This window comes from Oryctolagus cuniculus, chromosome 1, assembly GCF_964237555.1.
Source record: "Oryctolagus cuniculus chromosome 1, mOryCun1.1, whole genome shotgun sequence".
Classification (NCBI taxonomy): domain Eukaryota; kingdom Metazoa; phylum Chordata; class Mammalia; order Lagomorpha; family Leporidae; genus Oryctolagus; species Oryctolagus cuniculus.
This window is the reverse complement of record NC_091432.1, coordinates 233,639,298-233,660,840: the sequence shown is the minus strand read 5'-3', so window position 1 is coordinate 233,660,840 and position 21,543 is coordinate 233,639,298. Positions and strand designations below refer to the sequence as shown.

The following is a 21,543-nucleotide window of genomic DNA, read 5'->3' as shown; positions in this document are numbered from 1 at the left end:
GCACTCACGCGCACAAGCGTGTCTGGATTGGCAAAGTACAGAAACCACCCCCCAAACACACGAGTCGAGACTTCGGTACGTTTGTCTGGTTTATTTCCAATCTAGATGACAGCCCACCCCCTGCACTCGCACACACACACACACACACACACACACACCCTCATTCATCTGAATTTGCCCGACAAACTTTTAAGTTGCAGGGACAAAGCCCCCACGTGGCTGGTTATGTCAGTGAGATTTGGTCTTTTCAGAAGGAAGACGGGTGGCGCCCCAAGAAGCCAAGTGAGCCTTAGCCAGAGAAGAGTCCTACGGTCATTAGCCACACCCTACCATCTGCACAGGCCCTCCTCTGCGGGGACCACCCACCCTGGAGACCCTCCGGCCTCCCGGGAAGTGATGGGGTTTCCCAGGTCACCCCCATCCCAGGAGAGAACCCCTCTCCTGCCCTCGCCAGAGCCGGGGACACCTGCTGGCCTCCTCCCTCACGGGGCTTTCCCTGCAGCCTTGTCCCCCGCGGAACCCACTGGAATAAGCCTGGCTGCTTCCAGATCTGGACTCCGAGTGAGAGGAGTATGCAAGGGGAGCCGCATCTTCCTCCCAGACCTCAGCCGGTCTGGAAGGGGCAGGGGCAGGCGGTGCATCTGGGGGTCGGGAAGGAAGGGAAGGGTGTGAGGACAGGAGTCTACGTTTACGGGGAGGAATGCTTCGCTGGAGTTAAACTTCCACTACGCCTGTGTGTGTGCAGTCGCAGGTCAGCCAGTCGTAGCCAAGCAATCAAGCCTGAACTGGTTGAGACCAGAGGATTAACCCATCCTGGCGATGTCCTGATGCGTCTGCTAGCTTCACTCCCTCAAGCTGCTGTAGGCCAGCACCTTGGGCCTTTGAATATGAGTCCCCAAGGAGCTTCTGGGAGCCCCCACTCCCTTCTACTTAAGGTTTGCAAAGCCTTCGAATCTCTTGCCCAGACTTGAGCCCAGGGCAGTCATCCCTACATACACCCCCACACACACACTCCTTCACCTCACTGTCATTGTCGGATTCTAGACTCCACGCTAGACCCTCAATCCCATGAGCCTATTGGTTTCACTACCAGGTTCTTAACTCTTGGCCTAGTGCACGTGCCGAATGACTGCTCAATGAACGTGTGCCTCTGAGTCCCGAGCAGGCAGCGTAGGGACTCCGGAACACAGGTGGGCTCAGGGCTGCGGTCCCTGCTCGCCCACACGGGCTGAGTTTCACACGTCCTGCAGGAGTTCTGCGAAGCTGCTCTCTGAGGCTCAGCCAAGAAGCTGTAGACAAGGCGCAAGCCCGGTCCTTGTCCAGACCTGCTGGTGACGGGGAGGCCCTGGAGGGAGGGAGTGAAGCCTTCCCCGGTGTGGCCCCCTCACCCCTCCCCTGCTTGCACCACTTTCCAAGGCAGCCCAGAGCAGAGCTGAGGCACGGGCAGGGCACCTGAACCCCCTGGGTTCCAGGTGAACCCCCTGCCCCTGGGCAAGGCACTTTCTCCCTCTGGGCCGTTGTAGTGAAGTGAGGACTGGCCCAGCTGGCCTACGGGGTGGATCAGAGCTCTAAACTCCTGAGTCCCTGAGAAAGGACACAGGTGACCCCAGGCCAATCCCCACGCTCAAGGTTTTGAGCAACTTGGAAAAGGGAGAGGTGAGTGGGAGAACAATGGACACAGCACCTGGAGGGACCGAGTCGGGGGACTTAAAGCTTATACAGGTGGTCAATAAATAGTTGCTGAGAAAATGAATGAGTGACTGAATGACTGGCGTGAATAAGGCAGGCAGGCAAACGAGGGAGGTACAGCCAGCTTTCCAGCGGATTGGGACCGGAAAAGGACCTCCTGTGTGTCCTGGCTCTTGGCTTGGGGCAGTGCTGACTTTGCCAGGAGCATTTTACTCCTCGTTCTTCCACCCTGCTGTGGCCCTCAGCATCCTCCCGAAAAAGTGGGACCGCCCTGAGCCAACCCCTGCCTCCAGAGCTCTCTGCTGCCCCAGGAGGGACATGGGCTGCACCCTCCCTCTGGGCTACATGGAGAGGTGGCCAAGCAGCAAGGTCAGGGGGCTCCTTCCGGTTCCCTCCCGAAGACCTCAATTTGCCAGGCTCTCTCCTCCCCACCTCTGTCCGGCCGCTGAGGATGAGACGAGGTGTGGGCCAGGGAGGGGTGAAGGTGGGGGGTCAGCTAGGGCAGTGAGGCAACGAGCAGCTGTGGCCTGGAAGACTTAGGAAGAGCTGCCCCAGGAAACCCTGACGAAGCTGTGCAGGACAAGGCCTGGACGGAGCACAGAGCCCTTGCAAGGACGGACTGCAAGCATGGCGAACGCAGGCCCCAGCCTCCCTGCGCTGCCCTCTCTGGTTTACATTTGAGGTCAGGGAGTGGGGAAGGAGCGAGGGAGGGAGGGGGCCCAGGGCCCAGAGCCCTCTGAAGGCAGACGGTTTGTGCTTCACAAAGAGATGGATGAAAAGATAAACCCACAAGGACCAAACAAATGGGACAAGGAGGACGGAGCGGGGCGGGGAGGGCGGGTCCGGGTCTGGGGCACGGGGACCGTCCTCAGGGCAGGCTGGCAATGTCTCTCTCCGGAGGAGGCCCAGCTGGCTTGGGGCTGCTCTCGTTGGCTTTTCCTTCAAACATCATGACTCTAGTTTGGAGACGGAGAAAACAAAACAAAATAAAAAAACAGGATTAGGACTCTGTTCCTCGTCCAGAGGAAAATCATCCCAGCCCTTGCTGCTGTTCTCCAGTGGGGTCCTCAAAGGAGTCCATGAAGGCATTCATGCGGAAGGGGCCCATTTTACAGAAGGGAAAGCTGAGGCACGAGGCAGCACTGTGACTCCTCAGAACCACACAGTCAGTGCAAGGCAGAGGAAGGAGGAGACTCCAGTCCTCTGACTTCTAGACTGGGTGCCTTTCCCTATCCACGCAGCTAGAGGAGGCTGAGAGAGGTTGGGCCGTGGCTGGGCTCAAAACTTCACATCTTAGCCGGTGCCGCAGCTCTCTAGGCTAATCCTCCTTCTGTGGCGCCGGCACCCCGGGTTCTAGTCCCGGCTGCTCCTCTTCCACTCCAGCTCCCTGCTGTGGCCCAGGAGTGCAGTGGAGGATGGCCCAAGTGCTTGGCCCCTGCACCCACATGGGAGACCAGGAGGAAGCACCTGGCTCCTGGCTTCGGATCGGCGCAGCGCGCCGGCCGTAGCAGCCATTTGGGGGGTAAATCAATGGAAGGAAGACCTTCCTCTCTCTCTCTCACTGTCTAACTCTCTCTCTCTCTCTCTAACTCTGCCTGTCAAAAAAAAAAAAAAAAAAAAAAACTTCACATCTTCACAAAGCTCCCCACCGCTCTGCAGGTAAAATCCAGGTGTAACTTCTAGATGGAAACAGCCTGCATTCGAAAGCTGCGAACTCCCGGTGGCGCGACGCAGCCAGCGACGCAAGCTCTCTGCTCCTCAGCTGTCTGTCTGCAAGCAGAGGTGCTAACAACCTGCCAGACTCCGAGCTCACGACTCAGCGACTCGGCCGCCGGGGCCCCAGGGACCGTCTCTGTAAAGTGAGACAGGTGTATATTTTACCTTTGCACTGGAAAACAAAGCGGGGTGGTGCTGGAATCATATTTCCTAAAAGCCAAGTGAGTGTCCTTTTCAGCCATGACAGAAGATGACAGGACAGTCATGCTGTCCGGCCTTAGAGAAGGGTCTAGAATACCAGGTATTAGGCGCTTGCCATCAGCAGGGCTCAGTAACCCACCCTCTGGCCAACACTTTGCAGAAGACTTGGATGAGGTGGCTTCAAAACATTCTTGGGGAAAAGCAGCAGGTGTTTGGCAGAGCCGTTGAGGCGCCGGTGTCGCACGCACACCAGAGCACCTGGGTTTGATTTCCAGCTCCGGTCCCTGACTCCAGCTTCCGGCTGATGCAGACCCTGGGAGGCAGCGGTCACGGCTCAAATGACTGGGCTCCTGCCATCCACCTGGGAGCCCCGGATTGAGTTCCTGGCTCCTGGTTCTAACCCTGCTCCAGCCTTGGCCGTTGTGGGCATTTGGGGAGTAAACCAGCAGATGCAAGCAAGCTCTCTTTCTCCATCTATCTCTTTCTGTCTCTGTCTCTCAAATAAATAAGAATTTATTAAAAGTTCATGGAAAGGCTTAGTAGGCTAAACCTCTGCCTGCAGCACCGGCATCCCATATGGGCACTGGTTCGAGTCCCAGCTGCTCCTCTTCTGATCCAGCTCTCTGCTATGACCTGGGAAAGCAGTGGAAGATGGCCCAAGTCCTTGGGCCCCTGCGTCCACGTGGGAGACCCGGAAGAAGCTCCTGGCTCCTGGCTTCAGATTGGCCCAGCTCCAGCTCTTATGGCCTTTTGGGGAATGAATCAGCTAATAGAAGACCTCTCTCTCTCTCTCTCTCTCTCTCTCTCTCTCTCTGCCTCTGGCTCTCTGTAACTCTGCCTTTCAGATAAATAAATAAAATCTTTTTTAAAAATTTATTTATTCAAGAGGCAGACAAACAGATCTTCCATCCACTGGTTCTCTCCCCCAAATATCCACAATGGCCAGGGCTGGGCCAGGGCCAGAGTCAGAAGCCAGGAACTCCATCCATCCAGCTCTCCCACGTGGGTGGCAGGGATGTACCTACTTGAGCCATCACCATTGCCTCCTAAAGTCTGCATTAGCAGGAAGCTGGAATCCAGTGCCAGAGCCAGGAATTAAACCCAGGCTCTCCGTCCGACGTGGGATGCGGGTGTCTTACTGCCCACCCCAGACAGCCGAGTTTAAACTCTTTTTTTTTTTCATGCTCTCAGCAATCACATGGAGATAGGAGAGGGGCTTTAACAAACGAGGCTCAGAAAGTTGCAACAGCAGATTCGTCACCAGCATCACCCTCACCCTAACAGGCGCCACTGCTGAGCACCGATCCCACCAGAGGCAAGGTGCGCGTTAACAGGACCGACGGACAGAGAAGCCAGTAAGGTTCGGAAAGGGTTAAGTGCCTTGCCCAGCAGGTCTCACGACCAGTGACCAGCGACCCTCTGGCTGGGGGATCCGAGGTGTCCCCGCCAGGGGCCGTCTACCACAGAATGACTTCACTCTCAGAGACCCCAACGGAGGGCGGAGGGCGAGGGACTCACAGCTTGAGGACAGCCGACCGTTTGCCCAGCATCATATTCACGAAGTCGCGGTAGGAGATGGTGTCGCTGACCCCGCCCGTCACCTCCGAGATCATCTTCTTCATCTCCAGGTGGGTCTTGGGGACCCCAAGCTTCTCCATCATCCTCTTCAAAGACATCAGATCTGCAGGGGTTGGGGGAGGGGAGAGCCGCTCTGATCAGTGGAGACAGGCTGCCGGGCGGAGGGGGAGCCAGGGCGCTCCGCTCCTGCACCCGGGCCCCCTGGAGCCGCAGGTTCTCCTGAAGGGAGGATGAGCCCCTCCCACTCGCCCTGTCTCTTGGAGGCAGTGCACACCAGTGGTTAGGGACCTGGGCTTCTAGTGTCAGGCTTGGGTTGGCCGTCATGAGTGTCGGTGGGACCCAGGCAACTACTTAACCCCTGCACCTCTGTTCCCTCTCTGCTCTGCAGAGAGCAGGCGCTCAGCGACGAAGCCGTGTGGAGTCACTGTACTTTACAGGACCCCTACGTCTGCCGCCTGCTGCTGGGGAGACCAGGCGCGCGCTCTCCTGCCCGGTGAGGTGGGCTCAGGGAGTCGGCCTGACCCCAGCATTGAAAGTCACTCTCCCGGGTGCTTCCTGCCACCTGCCACACCCCACTGCTGCCCTGGCGCTCCGCCTCACCACAGCTGGAAGGGAGAAGGAGCCAAAAATATCCCATGGAGCCGGAAAGCTAACAAAAGAACAAAATTCAAGAAAAACAAGGGAGGCACCAAAAATTCTCTACACCCCAAGGAGCTGCTGCCTATGACCTCAGGGCTCCGCCAAGATCAGAGGCCATTTCCTCTGGATTGTTCTGCGGTGCACAATGGATCAGCAAAGGACGGCAGGGAGCGGGGCAGGGCCAGGGCTGGTTTCAGGGCCACGGGCAGCCATGGGACAGGAGGCCGGCTGGGCAGGACTGGGCCGGGCCTGAGGGTGCCAGATTGTCCCGGGCAGCTTCTACAGGAGAGGGCGAGGGGGTTCCACACGCTGCCTGCCGGGCTGCTGGAGGGCAGAGTGGCCAGTGCTCCAGAGCCACGCCTCCTCCCTGAGGTTTGCTCTAAGGAAACAGCCAGGGACGTGGACCCAGGGTCACACACAGCGACTTCTCACAGGCTCGGCAACAGTAGTGAAACTGGGAAGTCATCGAAAGAGTCCATGGAGGCGTTGGCTGAACAAACTAAGAGTCTATTCCTATAATGGAATATTACGCAGGCAGTAATTATGTTTCAAAAGAAAAGTCAAAAATACCATACATTGTTATATTTTTAAAAGGAAGTTCTAAAATTGTTTAAACCGCCATTTGTGATTAGAATAAAGAAGGAGTTCAATTAAATGTTGACGGCAGTTATTTCCGCGAGGCGGGTGATATATAAATAGATTTATTTGTATATGTATTTTTTAAAGATTTTTTTTATTTAATTGAAAGGCAGAGTTGGAGGGGAGAGACAGAGAAACAGAGAGAGAGATCTTCCATCTGCCAATTCACTCCCCAGATGGCCACAGACTGAAGCCAGGAGCCAGGAGCTTCTTCCAGGCCTCCCATGTGGGTACAGGGGCCCAAGCACTCAGTTCATCCTCCACTGCTTTCCCAGGCCACAGCAGAGAGCTGGGTCAGAAGTGGAGCATCCAGGACTCCAACTGGAGCCCGAATGGGATGCCGGTGCCGCAGGACACGGCTTCATCTCCTGTGCCACAGCAGCGGCCCCAAGGAGAATATATTTTTATCATTTGCTCTGCTACCTCAAATTTCTTTTATGATAAAGTCAATTAATTTGATTATCAAAAAAAATTTCCAAAGAAAAAAATGATCGGGGTAGGTGCTTGATACAGTAGTTAGGATGCAGATTGGGGGGCAGGGGCTGTATCCCATATCAGAGGGCCTGGGTTCGAGTCCTGCCTCTGCTCCTGATTCCGGCTTTCTGCTGACACGCCCCCTGAAGGGTCCCTGCCTCCACTTGGGAGACACAGACTGGGCTCCTAGTTCCTGGCTTCGGCCCAATGCAGCTCTGGCTGTTGTGGCAATGTGGGGAGTGAACCAGGGCATGACAAGTCATTGTGTCTCCATCTTTCTCTCTCTGTCTTTCAAACAAAATGGAGAGAAGGAAGGTAAGAAGAAAAGAATGGAAGGAAGAAAGAATCAAAATCTTCAAGAGAGGGAAGATATAGGAGAAAGAAGAGTGGTGACGCCAGGGTCGGTGGCAACAGTGGCGGTGCAGGGAAACACAGAGTGGGAGGACCTGCTCAAAAACCAGAGGCCCCAAGCACACCCCTGCATCCTTCTGGGTCTTGATTTTCTCTTCTGTAAAATGGGTTTAGCTAAAGCTGCCTTGGCCAAGTCATGGCTTCCTGCAGAACGTGAGTGCCATGGGGAAGGGCCCTGGCCACCCCCAGCGCACACACAGCAGGTGCAGTAGGCTCTGTGGGAGGCAAGAATCCATGTCTATAAAGCACCTTGACACCTGCCGGTCACTGCGTGGAGTGAAAGGCGTGGGGTCAAGGGAAAGTCCTGAGTGTCTCCCCCTCTGGGCAGGACGTGGGCCCTGGGTGGGACAGGGCGATGAGGCTGGGGGCAGCAGGGAGACATCTGCAGCGGAGCTGGGGAAGACAGCAAGAGGGGCCTGGCTCCGGGGCCATTTCAGGGTGCGAGCCTCCCTCTTGGGGGACCATGGCACCACCCGTGCCCCTCTCCTCCACAGGCGAGTCAGCGGGGCTCCTGGGACCCTCAAGCCCCCTCCGCACCCACGCCCTCCTCCCCAGCTCACTCACCAATCTCGCCTTCGTTGTTCAGGTCAAATTCCATGTACTTCTCTGGAAAGCACAGAACAATACATGGCTTTAGCTTGGCAGCCCCCTATCTCTCCCTGCAGGGTCCCAGGGACTCCTGGGTCCCCAGGGAGCCCATGCTGCCCTCTCTGCACCACAGGGGGTGTGGGCACCCATCCGCATCCTCTCAGCCTCGCGTCTGCTGCCTGCACCACTCTCCCCAGGTGAGGAGAGGGAAAGGTGCTGCAAGCCACTCTGACCCTCCCCCGGGAGCGGCCCCACCCCACCCGCCAGGCACCTGTGTCTGAATCAGCGGACAAGAGAGCAGATTCCGGCCCTGGAGGTTGGGATTCGCCGGGTTCAGGAAGGGTGTGGCAGGCACGGGTGTTTTGGGGGCAGCCAGGTATGGGGACCCCAGTGTAAGGAGCCCTGTGGTTCTGAATCGAGGAGAAAGGCCTGCGGGTCCGCCCTCGCTCCCAAAGGTAGACAAACCGCCCCCTCAGACTCTGAGCTAAAATTTCCTGACCAAGGAGTCCAGGAAAACTTCCAACATCCAGGGCGGACGGCACAGGGCCCGTGGGCACCAGCTGTGTGGCTTTGGGCAGGTCACCCTGGCTCAGCGGAGCAGCCGGCACAAGAAGGCCAAGACTCTCCCCCCACCCCGCCCCGCCCCGGGTGGCCCGCGAGCACCCCCAGCCCCTCCCTCCCCCGCCACCGTGGCCTTGCGGCTCCTGCCCGCCCCCCACCTGCCCCAGCTCGCGGCCCCTCTGCTTGCAGTGTTCTCCCAGGGTCTCTGCCTGGAAGCAGGGAGGAGGCCCCCACTGCCAGCCCTTGGCCTCCAGCGAGCCCGGGGCCCCCACACCAAGCGCATCCCCCGGGCAGGAAAGGTGGGTCTGCCCGGCTCCTCTCCTGGCCTCTCCTCTCCTCGGGAGCCGCTGGCTGGGAACCAAGCCCCAGGACCCGGAACACAGGGACCTTTATGCGGCGCCTCTTGCCCGCGCGGGCTCCCGGCCTGTTTGCCTTTCATCCCATGCTGCCGGGATTCAAAGGCAGAAACTCTGCCCCCCACCCCACGCTGGTGGCACACAAACACTCATTCTCCGCAGGGGCTCCCGAGACGCTGTGCCGCGGAGGGGGAGGCAGGGGCTGCCCACAAAGGGCTGATTGTGAGCAGGGCCTGGGGAGCGGCGGCACAGGAACCAACCTGAGCCCTAGCGGTTGGTGGCGAGAGAGCAGGGCAGGGCCAGGCTGAGGCCCGCAGGCCAGGGGCCCACGGCGGCAGGAAGGCAGGTGGCAGAGGCTGCCCCCCACCCCGGTCTCCGGAGACCCCTGAAGAAGGGTCTTGTGGGTGAAGCAGGGCCACAGCCCAGTGCCCTGGGCCTAAGGAGTCACGGGTGCCAAAGGCCGGCCCAATTGCCCCGGGTGGCCGGGCGGCCAGCGCCAGCTCACCTTTGAAGGCTGCAAGCTTTTCTGGCAGGTTCTCCTCATCGCTGAACTTCTGGTCACAGAGAAACTCCTACAGAGGCAAGAGGCAGCGCGAACAAGGGGTCAGGGCAGCAGCCATCGCGCACAGGCCATGGCCCAGTGCCGCCCGCACCCCCTTGGATGCAGATCCACGCAGTCCGCCCTGTGGGCAGGGAGTTTGCACAGCAGCCTGGGGAGGGCACGGGGGCCTGAACTGGAAGTATAACACCTGCGGCCTGCGACCGAATTGCCTGCCCCGTGGCACCCGGGACCCACGAGGCTGCCAGCTGCCACGACAAGCCGCCTGTGTCCACCTCCGACAGCCGAGCATGTGATCCTGCCCAAGGTCACGCCTCTCCCTACCTCCACAGTCTTGTCTACCGAGTGAGAGCACTCGTCACAGCTCCTTCTTGAGTTTATATGCACAAGGGTAGACAGACAGCTGTCACTCCATTAGTCCCGGCTCTACCCCAGAGAGGACTGCACGTGGCTTGGGAGGTCACTTACCTTCTCACCTGCTTCCAGGGTTTTAATCCCTGCTCTGCCTTCCCCTCAGATGCCCAGAGAGACTCAAGTGCGTCCTTTCAAAACCAGAGAGGTCAAGGCCAGGGAGAGGAGGAGCCAACACTAGCCTCCAGTAGCCGCAAGAGATAGAAACTAGTATTGTGCCCATTTTACAGATGTAGAAACTGAGGCTCACACAACCAGGACTTCAACTCAGTGCCATCTCATTTAAAGCCTGCATTTCTTCCCCCTGACACTTCAAGGATGTGCAGATCTGTATGCAGAGGCCATGCCCCATCCCACCGCTCCGGCTCTGCAAATCCCCTCTGTTCTCTGCACCTGCATCCCTCATTACCAGCGCCACACGGCATCCCCCCTCCATTCGTTCACTGAGGAATTTCTGAGAGACCACAGTCTACACCGTGGCGGGAGACGCTGCGGTGAACAGGACGCTACCGTCACAGGAAGTCTACGAGGCGGCAGTATCTGTCCCCTACGTCCGTGCCTCCGTCCGTTCCCAAATTCCTGCTGTCATTCATTTTCCCTTCAGGATGCCCGTGCCTGCACATCGGCCGGGCCGGGGCACAGAGCTCGCTGCTTTCCCAATCTGTTGTTATGAACCTCCGAGGGACTTAAAGAGGAACAGGGCATGACAAGAAACTAAAGGCCAGAAAGCAGTCTTCGTTTGACGCTCGGTGCCCTTCCTTGACTAGCTGTGCAATGGCACAGCAGTACCCACCTCACTGTGCACCTGCCTCAGGGCAGGGATAACCCCCCGGGAGCACCTAGCACTGGGCTCGGACGTGGGCACTCCACAATGACAGGTGTGATCCTAGTATAAGGCCCAGGAGGACCTGCCCATGGCCCCAGTTCCTCCACACGAACCCAGCGCCCGTGGACAGCAGGAGAAACCGCCCTGGCGCGTGGCGTCCCTCGCTGGGTTGCGGGCGGATCTTATTGCCCCCTTGCTGGTGATGAAACAGGGACTGTGGTGGGCACTGTGTAATCTCCTGAGATCCCCCTACCGCCAGCCAGAGTGGGAGTTTCACTTAGCACTTACACCTGCAGTGGGACACCAGTGTCCAGAGACCACAGCGTCCACATCAGAGACCCCTGGTGTCTCTCCCGATTCTGATGTGCACCCCAGGTGGCATAGGCGATGGCTCAAGTACTTGGGTCCCTGCCGCCCACACGGGAGACCTGGATGGAGCACCTGCTTCCCTGGCTTCGTGGGCATTTGGGGGGTGGGCCAGGGGACGGGCGCTCTCACCTCTGTCTCTCTGCCACTCTACTCCATTGAAAACACGTTAAACCCTCCCAGCCACTGTTATTCCAGTGCTGCAAGTGAGAGCCCGAGGCTCAGAGAGGTTAAATAACAGGTGTCAGGTGCACAGACGGCTGAGGAAGCACAGGGCTGGCTTGCAAACTGGGTCTGTGGGACAGCAGGGCCCATCCTCCTGCAGCCGGTCGGCGGCTGCTTGGACACAGTCTCACTCAGGCCTTGCAAGCAGGCACAGGGCATGGAGCTGGGGCCTTGTCCTGCAGCCTGGGGGGCTGCCCTGACCCCCTCCCCCCGCAGGCACTGTCGGGGACGTCCCTTCCCGCAGCTCCCTGGCAGCTCTCCCCTCTGTAGCACTGTTGAACCAGAAGTAGGACAATTAACTCTTGCGAGTGCACACCCCCCCCACCATCAAACCAGGCACCACCCAGGGCCCCAGAGCCCCTGTCTGTGCAGTGGAGAGACAAATTATGTCACTGTTTCCAGACTTCGGGGGACTGGAAAGAAGCAAGGTTAAGAGGGAAGACTCTTGGTATAGGGCTGCCAGTTTGCGCCAAGTCAAGTCTTTTCGAACAATTTCCATTGACTGCTGCCGCGGGTTCAGAAAAGGACATTTCGTAAAAGTAGGAAGTTCCTAATCTCTGATTTTTAAAATGGGAGCCAGGCTTCCTGGCTCCAACTCAGCACACTGCCCCTAGGTCCCCCGGCCCGTTATTCATGGAGAGCTGGAAAACCCTCGTGGGAGACACAGTAACGGCATAGCCAAGGCTCAGCAGCCGGGATCCCCAGGACGGGATCTGGAGGGACCCCCCCACCCAGTGCCCACACCCGGGCCGACCAGAAATCCTGCTCCGGCCTGGAGCCCATCTATGGGCACCCATCACGCCTAAGGAGCCAGCCTTCTTTGGGCCCCTGTGGGCTGATGGGGCTCCAGGGGGAAGAAGCAGTCTCTGGTCTCAGAGCCAAATCGCACAGCGATGGACAGGGAACCCCAAGGCCACAGCCGAGAGCCGGGCGAAGGGCACAGCGCAAACCGCAGAGGTGGTTACTAACAACTCCTTCTCCCTGGTGCCCCGGCCTGGGCCAGGCTCCAGGCAGGCCCAGCAGTCCCAGGGTCTGGGTGTGGGAGGCAGAATGATCGCCTTTCCACTGCCGAGGCCAGTTTTCTCCTTAGCGCTGATCACCATCTCATCTCTGATTTGCGGCCCCTTCTTGCCCCTCCACCACCAGGGCCACCCGGCCTCCTCGCTACACCTCCTGCCCGTCAACCTCACTCCCACCTGGAGACCCTCACCCCAGCCGTGCTCCGGGCCTGGGTGTCCTCCGCCCGCCACACCTGTGCGACTCTCTCCCCCACCTCGCCCCTTCCCGCCTTTGCTCCGGAGACCAAGCCCAGCCACGCCGTTTCACGCCGCAGCCTGCCCACCGTGGCCTGTCCCGTGTCCAGCGCGCCGTGCCTGGCTCAGCTCTCCCTCTTGCTGTGCAGGACGAACCACGCCCTGACGCGAGTTACACAGGCACTGCTCACCGCCGGCCTCCCCTGCTGGAACGCACCTTCTGCGTACCAGGTGCTGGACAACGGGAGAACTTCCTGAATCAGGACTCGGAGAGCACGGGGACCTCGCCCACGGCCGCACCGCCAGCAACGGTCATGCTGGCGTCGGGATCCACGGAGGTGCCGCAGAGCCGAGGAACAGGAGCAAGTGGAGGAAGTGGGTGTCGGCAGGAGGCCGGCGCTCAGCCCCAGGTTCTAGGAGGACACGCTGACCAGTGGCCCTGGACACTCAACAAGCAAGCACCTGACCGGAGAAGCCCAGCACTCTGCCCAGAGCTATGCCCTCCACCCGCAGCCCGAACGGCCAGGCAACTTTGCCAAAGTGTGCGCGTGTGGGTGACAAGAGACTGGAGGGCACTTGGGGACGAACTCACATTTTTCCTTCGAGCCAAAAACGACAAATGATTGAGCTACAGAGTGACCACTGTGGGCAAAGCAGCTGACCCATTCACTCGTGGGCAGGCAGCCCTCCGGGCCTGGGCTTAGGGCAGCTGTACTGACCATGCCCTTGGCAGGCATGGGGAAGCGCTGGCTTTGGATTCCTGGTTCCTGCTGATGCACAGCCCATAGCGTCTCCCGCGGGCACCCTCCTCCTACCCCTGACCAGCCTCAGGGTCCAGTCATGCCCAGTGGGCAGCTGCCCTGACCACGAGTGCACAGGTGGACACCACAGAGAGAGAGGGAGAGAAGCTCAACCAGACCTTAGGAAGAAAAGCAAAACACACAGCAGGAAGGCATACTGGAGCCAGACGCCTGAGTCTGGGCCCACTTAATAGCTCTGTGAAAATGCCTCAGTCTCCTCATCTGTAGAATGGGTAAAAGGATCCTATCCACCCTCAGGGCTTGTCCCGAGAACCACGGGTCGTAAGGAAATACAGCTAACGGCCTTCACACAGTCCCTGGCACACAGCAAACACCAAACCAATGCTCTACCTGTTTATTGTTTCCCGATATCTATATCCGTGCCCTTAGCTCTCCACCCCCCAGCCCACCATCAGACACCAGACAGATGAGGGAGGAGACCCCTCCCCCCACACTGAGGCCACTGACAACTTCTCCCTCCCCTTCCTGAGCGCCCCCATTTGACAGGCGAGACAGCTGGGGCTCAGAGCTTGCTCAAGATGACAATGTTTGGGGGTCGGTGCTGTGGCTGCCGCCTGCAGTGCCAGCATCCCATATGGGCGCCAGTTCGAGTCCTGGCTGCTCCACTTCCGACCCAGTTCTCTGCTGTGCCTGGGAAAGCAGAAGAAGATGTCCAAGGACTTGGGCCCCTGCACCCACGTGGGAGACCCAGAAGAAGCTCCTGGCTCCTGGCTCTGGATCGGCCCAGCTCCAGCAGTTGCGGACATTTGGGGAGTGAACCAGCGGATGGAAGACCTCTCTCTCTCTCTCTCTCTCTCTCTCTCTCTCTGCCTCTCCTCTCTCTCTGTGTAACTCTGACTTTCAAATAAATAAACAAATCTTTTAAAAAACGACAGTTTTTAACAACCAAAGTTCTGTCTCCTTTCATCATCCCAGCTCCCTCCCTGCCCAAACAAGGACAGAGTGGACTGAGTGGACTGAGTGGACAGAGTGGACTGAGTGGACTGGCCACGGGTTCTGGGCAAAGAGAGCCAATGCTGGAGTCACCGTTCCTCCCGGGCAGCCACAGGAGCTTACTCCAGAGGCCAGGGAGCCCCCTGGGGGGTGGGGGACAGACAGACGGGGCAGTGTGTCTGCACACCCTCTCCCAAGCCAACCCACTGTTCCCAGGAACAAGCTTTCCTAGATCAATGAGCAGGGCGAGTGGCTCAAGTCTGGGGGCCTCGCTGGCCTGGTCGGTCTCTGGCGGAGAGCCAGGAAAAGCAAGCAGGCAGAGGCCTGAGGCGACAAACAGGAAGCGTGGCACCCCAAGGCCCGGGAAGGCAGCCGAGCTGTTCAAACATCCACCTAGGTCCACCCAGCCAACAGAAGCCGGGAGGCCTTCTGGGCGCACCCAGCTTGTCTGAGGACCCCCGAGGGAATGATGCTGCCTAGCGTCACTACGGCGCGAAGGCCCACTCGGAGCCCAGCATGCGGAGGACACGGGCGGGGGCAGGGGGCGGTCGGGTTGCCTGGGTTCCAATCCCGGCTGTGGCACCTGCCGGCTCTGTGGCCCAGAGCAACTTGCTTGACGTCTCTGGGCCTCGGCGTCCTGGCGTGTAAAACGCAATCACAGTGACAGAACTCCTCACTGGCTGCTGTAAGGATGCAGCCCAGCTCCCGGCACCCTCACCACGTGCTGGGACCACCGCACTCGGCCAGCAGCGGAGAGTGTGGCAGAGGAAGCACGCCCCACATTCTCCTTGACCTTCTGGTCGGCTCTGCTTTACCCTCGACGCCTCGCTGACCTGACAGAGCCGGGTCACTCCCTTCTTGGCTCCCAGCCGCACCCTCTCCCTGCTGCCTCTCTTGGCCATCAGCAACCTCTGTGGCACACGGGAACCCTGCTGGGGTTCTCGTGCCCAGGGAAGGTAGTTCCGAAACCTTGGACGTTGGCAGCCCCTGCTGTGTCCTGGTCTCTGAAGGGCGGCCCCGCCCCCAATCTGAACTCCCTCCCTGGGCTGCTACCGCCAGCTCCCCGCAGCCTCCTGCTCCGGGCCCCTCCAGGCTTGGCTTTGGGCACAAAGCTGCAGCAGAATTTTGGGGTGGGCGGATATCCCCAGCTTGGAGGCCATCCAAGGGGCTTCCGGCTGAAGGCCTGGGCAGGAACCCCAAGGACGGGCAGCCCCATGCCAGGCTCTGACGCAGCCCACAGCTTTTAAGGGGCCAGGGTCAAGGCCAGGCCATTAACGCCCAGCCTGGTGCCTGGCGGGTCACAGGAGCCTGTTACACGCACGGCTCGGGCAGCAGGCTCATATTCCCCCCAGTGGCCCTGGGGCCTCGTCCGGATACCACGTCCTGGCCAGCAGACGAGCTGAAGAAAAACACCCCACCAGCTCCACCCGTGGAACGGACCCTGCAGAAATTCCATCTCCAGCTGCCTACGACGTGGTCACAGCGAGGTCATCACTGGCCTTGCCCTGCGGAGGACACTGAATCCGCACAGGCTCACGTGGCCGCTTATCGCCATCTCCCTTATAAGATATTAAGGAAGAGCAAGAGAGATGGGCACCCGGCGATGCCAACTGGGCACGCTCACCTGGGCACGGGTGGAGCGCTACTGCCAGGGACATACTGTGTCATCGCCTGGGTCAGGTCGCAGAGGTCCCCAGGGTTGGGGCAGGGGCACGGGACACACACACCCCTGGGCAGCGACACCTTGTCTGTCCTGCCAGCTCCCGCCCCAGGACAGGTGGCACGTGGGCTGCCCCTCAACACAGCAGGGAATGCTGCGTGCCCTTCATTCGACCTACGAGGCCTGGGACTTGGAAACAACAGCCAGAGATCCTTATCTACATAAGCAAGAGAGGCTGTGTCACTGCTGGGCTGTGGCCATTGGCGGACAGGAGCCAGAGAAGGCCATGGGCAGGGTCTGGAGGCAGACAGACCTAGTTTGAATCCTGCCTCTGCCACTTCCTGCCTGGGTGACGTCATGTGGCTAAGCCTCTGTTTCCTCATCTCTGGGATGAGAGTCATCTGCGTGGTAGTCCCACGGGGATGGTCACAGATTCTCACGTGCCTCTGGGGACACCGAGGTGACGCGTGTCAAGTGAGCCACAGAAGGGCTGGCCACTGGGTGCCCCCTGCCCCGTTGCAGGGCCCAGGCACACTGCGCGCCAGCCCACCCAGCCCTACCGCTGCTGTGTGTCCCTGTGGGAAGCTGGAGAGAATTTCTCCCATTGCCATATAAGGCCGGGCCTGGCTGGCCCAGGGTCACCCACCCTGCCATCAGGGCGCAGGGAATGCCAGCTATGTGGGGGGAGTAGGAGGTGCTGGCCGGTCCTGCCCGCTCTGGGAGTGCTGATGTGCACGCACACACACACACACGTGTGCACACTCACAACACGGGTCAAGGAGTAGGGGTGAGAGGGGGTGGGGGCTGGGCACCGCAGAAGTGGCCAGACCTCGAGAGGGAGCGAACAGGCTGGCTTCATGTGGGGCCGCTTGAACCCCGGTGAGGGGCTCGACCCCTTTGAGTCTCGCCTTCCGGACAAAGGTCATTCCAGGACCTGTCACGGGTTAGGTCAAGCATGCAACCAGGCACTGCCCACAGCGGGCCTGGCCCAATGCTGGCACATTCCAAGTACTCAGAAAATGCGAACAGGAACTAGAATGCAACCAGAAAAGGAGCACTTGCAGATGATCCCCGCCTCCCTTCCACCGTCAGGGCTCTAGCACCTCCAAGTCTTCAGCTAAATTGGTTCTTGAATCCCTCAGCGCAGCAGTGGTGAGACGGGGCTCCCCTGACGCCCTCTGGCCTACACAGGGGAGGGGAAAGGCCCCAGAGGGAACTGAGGTGTTGGCCCAGCTGGGCTGTGGCCCAGGCAGCAGCCACAGCAGCACCCACATCGCCGGGTGCAGCAGCCAGCTATGCGGCCCCCATGCTGGGAGTCATCGTGCCCCCCCGTGTGGCTTCCTCTCACTACACAGCCACAGGCAGGCCAGGCAGCCCAGGTGCTCCAGATTGCGCACGCCAGTGGGTAATGAACAGTTGCTGGCACGGTTCTCTCTAGAATCCACCCAGCCCAGGGACCCTGGGCCGCAGCCGTGGCCGTGGGTGAAGCGGTCTCTACCCCTCAGGCAGAGGGGATCCCCGAGAGCCTGCTCCTCTCTGCTGACCACGGCAGGGGCCGCTGCTCCCGTGGCAGGCCGAGGAAGACTTGGCTATGGGCCACAGCAAACCCTGGGCAGGCCCAGCCTCCGCTCCACACCACGGAGCCCCGAGTAAACCACACCATGAGTGTGGCCAGCATTCCTAGCTACTCTGCGTGGACCATCCCCCTGAAGAGTCACAATCACCACCACTTCTCTCTCTCTCTCTCTTTCTCGTCTCTTTTTGGAGAGGGAGGCTCAGAGAGGAGAAGTGACCTCACCCAAGGTCGCAGAAGCAGTGCCCAGCAGCCCACCTCATGACTCTGAGCCACAGTTAGGCCACCTTGGCCTCCTTCCCCCAGGGGCCTAGACCCCGGCTCTCAGCATGCAGCAGCCTGAGCTCACGAGGCTGGGTGGGCGGGGGTCTCAGAACAGCATCTAGGCAGGCGGGGAAGAACACAAGCTGCACGGCTGCTGTGTGGCATTGGGTCAACCGCTTCACCTCTCTGGGCCTCAAGGGCCTAACATGGTTAGGTCACAGCCCCTTCTTTCTCACATTGCCCTGTCCCACTGCTGTCCAGATCGGCCCCTCTCCTTTCAGAGCCAAGCCAATCCATTTCCCCAAACAACCCTGCCCGCCCCCACCTGCTTCTCCAAGGGAGGCATGGCACGGACAGTGCCGCCTACTCAGCACTTCTGGCTAGCCCAACGACAGTCACCTCACTCCCATCTCCAGCTGTCTCTGGCTCAGGGTCCTGCGGCCTGTGGGTGGATCCGTCCAGCTCACAACCCGCCTGGCCAAGTGGCCCAGGGGGCTGTATGAGGTCAGGGTCCCAGGCTCCTGTCCAGAGGGCAAGAGCAGCCAAGACCAAGGCCGGCCTGGTGCAGAATGAGCTGGGAGGGAGGCCAGCAGGGCCCCAGCAAGATGTCCAGGGAACCATTCAGCTGTGGCAAACAGGAGATGGCACCGAGACACAGGGCCAGGGCGGTGGTGAGAGGGCCTCACCACCTGGAGGTGGTGAGAGGGCCTCACCACCTGGAGGGAGTTCGAGGCCCCCCAGGGCTCTCCAGGGGCCCCTGTAGCCGGTGGGATGGAAACAGCCTCCCAGTTGCCGGCATCCAAGGCGGGAAGCAGGACAACAGCCACGGGCCAGAAGCGCCACCAGGCACCCGGGACCCCAGCGCCACCTGCCACAGCCTCCCCCAGGGCTCTGCCTAGCCCAGCAGCTTCCACTCGGGGCTCCAGGCTGAGCTCAGCCCCGGGTGTCCGGGGGCCCGACAGAGCCAGAAGAGGGCTGCCCAGGGCTTCACACCTCTGCCCCCCGGGTAGAAGGGGCTTGAGGGACATCGTCCTCAGGAGCACTTCCGCGGGGTCCCGCGCTGGCCGAGCCGCTCCACACCTTCCCTCACCGGACACCCCCGGGGCCGCCTGGCTGGCCCCATGGCAGGCACTGGCCGAGCACCGCGGGGCTGGCACACCACACGTGCCCGCTCCCAGCCCCGGGCTCGGGAACCATAAAGCCACTGGCTGTGCTCCCTCTGAGCGCTGGCCAATCCAGACTGGGCCTGATAACTTGCTTTATCTTCTACAATCTACAAACAGCCGTAAAGCAAACTTAGGGAGCTCTCTTTGTGTACCTGACGCCAGAATTTCTTTATAAAGTTCCCATCAGGACTGGCTAGACCTCCCCCAAAAGTTGGGGTTTAAGAGTTGGGTGTTGGGGTGAGGGGCTGGGAGGGGGCAGGCAGGAGACCAGAGGAAAGAGCCAGCGTTTGTCCCGGGGGGGGGGGAGAGCACTGGCCTGGGGGGGCCCTTTCTCCCCCAGATCCTCCTCGAGTTTGGGGCGTGCGCAGCTCTGGGGCAGCCCCACCTCCCCACCAGAAGAGGAACAACTTGCAACCCGAGCCGCCAGGACCTACCTGGAGTCGGAGGCGACAGGGCTGAGGGCCCAGGGAGGCAACCGGGGGAAACCCGGAGGTAGGGGAGGAATGGGGTTCATCCCGCGGCGGGACAGCCTTGCAAACCCGGGCGCCACCCGCGGGGCGTGGGGCGCGCGGTGGCGCGACTTACCCGGTTGATCTCGGCCAGCCTCCGCTCCTGCCGGGCTTTGAGCAAACCGAAAGCCTTCCCTCCTGCCGAAGACAAAGACACGGCCGGGAAGCGGGGGCCTCCCGGGCCGCGCGCCCCCGCCGCGCCTGCTTCCCGCGCGCCGCGGACCCCGCCGTGCACCCCGCGCGCGCAGGTGGCGGCCGGGGCGTGGGGCAGCGGGAGAGCGCGAGGGGAAGCGGCGCCTACCTTGGAACCTGTTGCTGAGCGCAACCGACATGGTGAGCACCCGGCTCCCGCCGGCTGGGGCTGCGCGGCGGCGGCGGCGGCGAGGGGCGACGCGGAGGCGCGGGCGCCTTCTCGGAGATCCAACTGCGTGTGCGGCGGGCCGGAGGGCGGCCGGACACACCCCTCGCTCGGCTCCGGGCCCGCCTCCCCCTCCACTCCCCTCCCTCCCCTCCGCCTCCCGGGCCGCGGCATCAAAGCGGCTATTATGCGGGACGCCGAGCCCGTTGGCGGCCCCTCTGCTGGAGAACGCGGAAAATGCACGGCGGACGCGAGTCCCTTCCCGGATCCGAGCCCCTGAAACCAGAGGGTCGATCTTAGAGAGAGGCCTCCAGGGGACAGTCTGAGGGGTCTAATGGGGCCCCGGCGGCCGGGGGCCAGCGTTGCCCCGCGCACGGGGTCCACTTCGGACTCCTGGGCACTCTTAGTTGGAGCGGATTCGCGTCTTGCACGAGAAATCCATTTCTTGGGCACTCGCCTACACCGACTCTGCACCAGTCATTTGCATCCTCAAAGCTGTGAACCAGGACTCAGTATGGGACAGCAAAGTCAAGAAGCTGGGGCCCATCACTCCAGGGAGAGTCGGGGGGGCTCAGGGCCCGGGGTGGGGACTTGCAGCTGGGGGCATCTGAAGTCTGGTGTCCAAACCCCGACAGTCTGAGAGCAAAAGGGGCGCTCCTGACGGTGACGCTAGGCCACAGACATCAGCAGGGACTGCCCTGGGCCAACAGGTGCCAGGTCACCGGTCCCGCACTCACCACACTCACCGGAGTGTGTCTCTGGGGGTGAGATCTGGAAGTCCCCCACCCGCCTCCATTCTGACCTCTAGGAGCCAGACCTGGGACCAGCTGACCATCTCCCCGCACCCCGGGGTTGCTGCCAGGGATGGAAGTGGTCAGGCTGTCCCCATGGAGGGGCTGGGCAGAATGGCATGGGGCCGACGTCAGTGCCGCCCGTTCAGGGGACAGGCCAGTGCCTGTTACAGGTTACTCCCCTCTGCCCATTCCCACCTAGGGTTTGGAGGTGGCCAGGCAAGATCTGAGCTGTGGTCCCCCAGCCTGCAGGAGGCAAGAGCTTCTAGCCAGCCGGGGCTGTTGTAACGTTGATTACTCTCCAGGGTGCTTTACTTGATTACTCTCCAGGGTGCTTTACGCTGGGAGTAAAGTCTTGGAGGGGCGGGCGAGGTCAGGAGTTACAAGCCTTGGCTGACGGGCTGTGTTCCATCCGGAGGCCAGAGAAGGAAGCTGTGGTTCCAGGTCCAGGCTCAGGTCCTGTTACCCTGGCCACTTGGGCGGGCTGGCCCCCGTCAGCCATCCTGCAGGGCAGGGGCCACCCTCCTTCCACTGCTCAGCTGCTGGGCTACATGGCAAGCCAGATGTTCAACAGCTGCCAGAGTCCACCGGCCGCAGCCCCACCTCCGGGGGCGGAGCGCGGCTCTGCCTACAGCAGGCGGGTTGGGGCCACATGGGCCACGCGATGTCAGGCCTGAGGTATGTCACTGGAATGGACAGGGCCTGTTCTGCCGCCCGGCAGGGATGCTGGGACTGGGCTGTGCTGAGCCCCACGCGCAGGCGTCACCACAGCTGTGTGAGAGAAGCCGGGTGGAGGCAGGCGCCAGACCCTGTCCTGAGGTCTTCGAAGACCCCCACCCCCACCCCAGCATCTCCTACACCGACCCCAGTCACCAAACTGACCTAGGGGCAGCAGCTCCCCATCGTCAGCCTCTCCACCTCCCATGCTGGCAGGCAACAAGTCAGGCACTCCACAGCCCCGTCTAGGGTCTCTGGA

General features: G+C 60.7%; 1 protein-coding gene across 1 annotated transcript; it reads right to left on the bottom strand.

Moving 5' to 3' along the window:
* Positions 1-76: 76 nt before the first annotated feature.
* On the bottom strand, positions 77-19,876 carry AIF1L (allograft inflammatory factor 1 like). The gene is made up of 6 exons (XM_002721938.5): positions 19,720-19,876; positions 19,495-19,556; positions 9,358-9,424; positions 7,912-7,953; positions 5,125-5,287; positions 77-2,645 (listed from the first exon to the last, which is right to left on the bottom strand). Exons 1-6 carry the CDS (start codon positions 19,748-19,750, stop codon positions 2,558-2,560), a joined length of 453 nt encoding a protein of 150 aa, XP_002721984.1. The 5' UTR covers positions 19,751-19,876; the 3' UTR covers positions 77-2,557.
* Between the last annotated feature and the right edge of the window lie 1,667 nt (positions 19,877-21,543).

Coding starts and splice junctions, on each gene's coding strand:
- AIF1L (XM_002721938.5), bottom strand. CDS start 19,750: ATGTCGGTTGCGCTCAGCAACAGGTTCCAAG. Junction 9,425..19,494: donor GGCTGGCCGAGATCAACCGG/GTAAGTCGCGCC, acceptor TTGCCTCTGTAG/GAGTTTCTCTGTGACCAGAA. Junction 5,288..7,911: donor GAACAACGAAGGCGAGATTG/GTGAGTGAGCTG, acceptor CAACCCCTGCAG/ATCTGATGTCTTTGAAGAGG.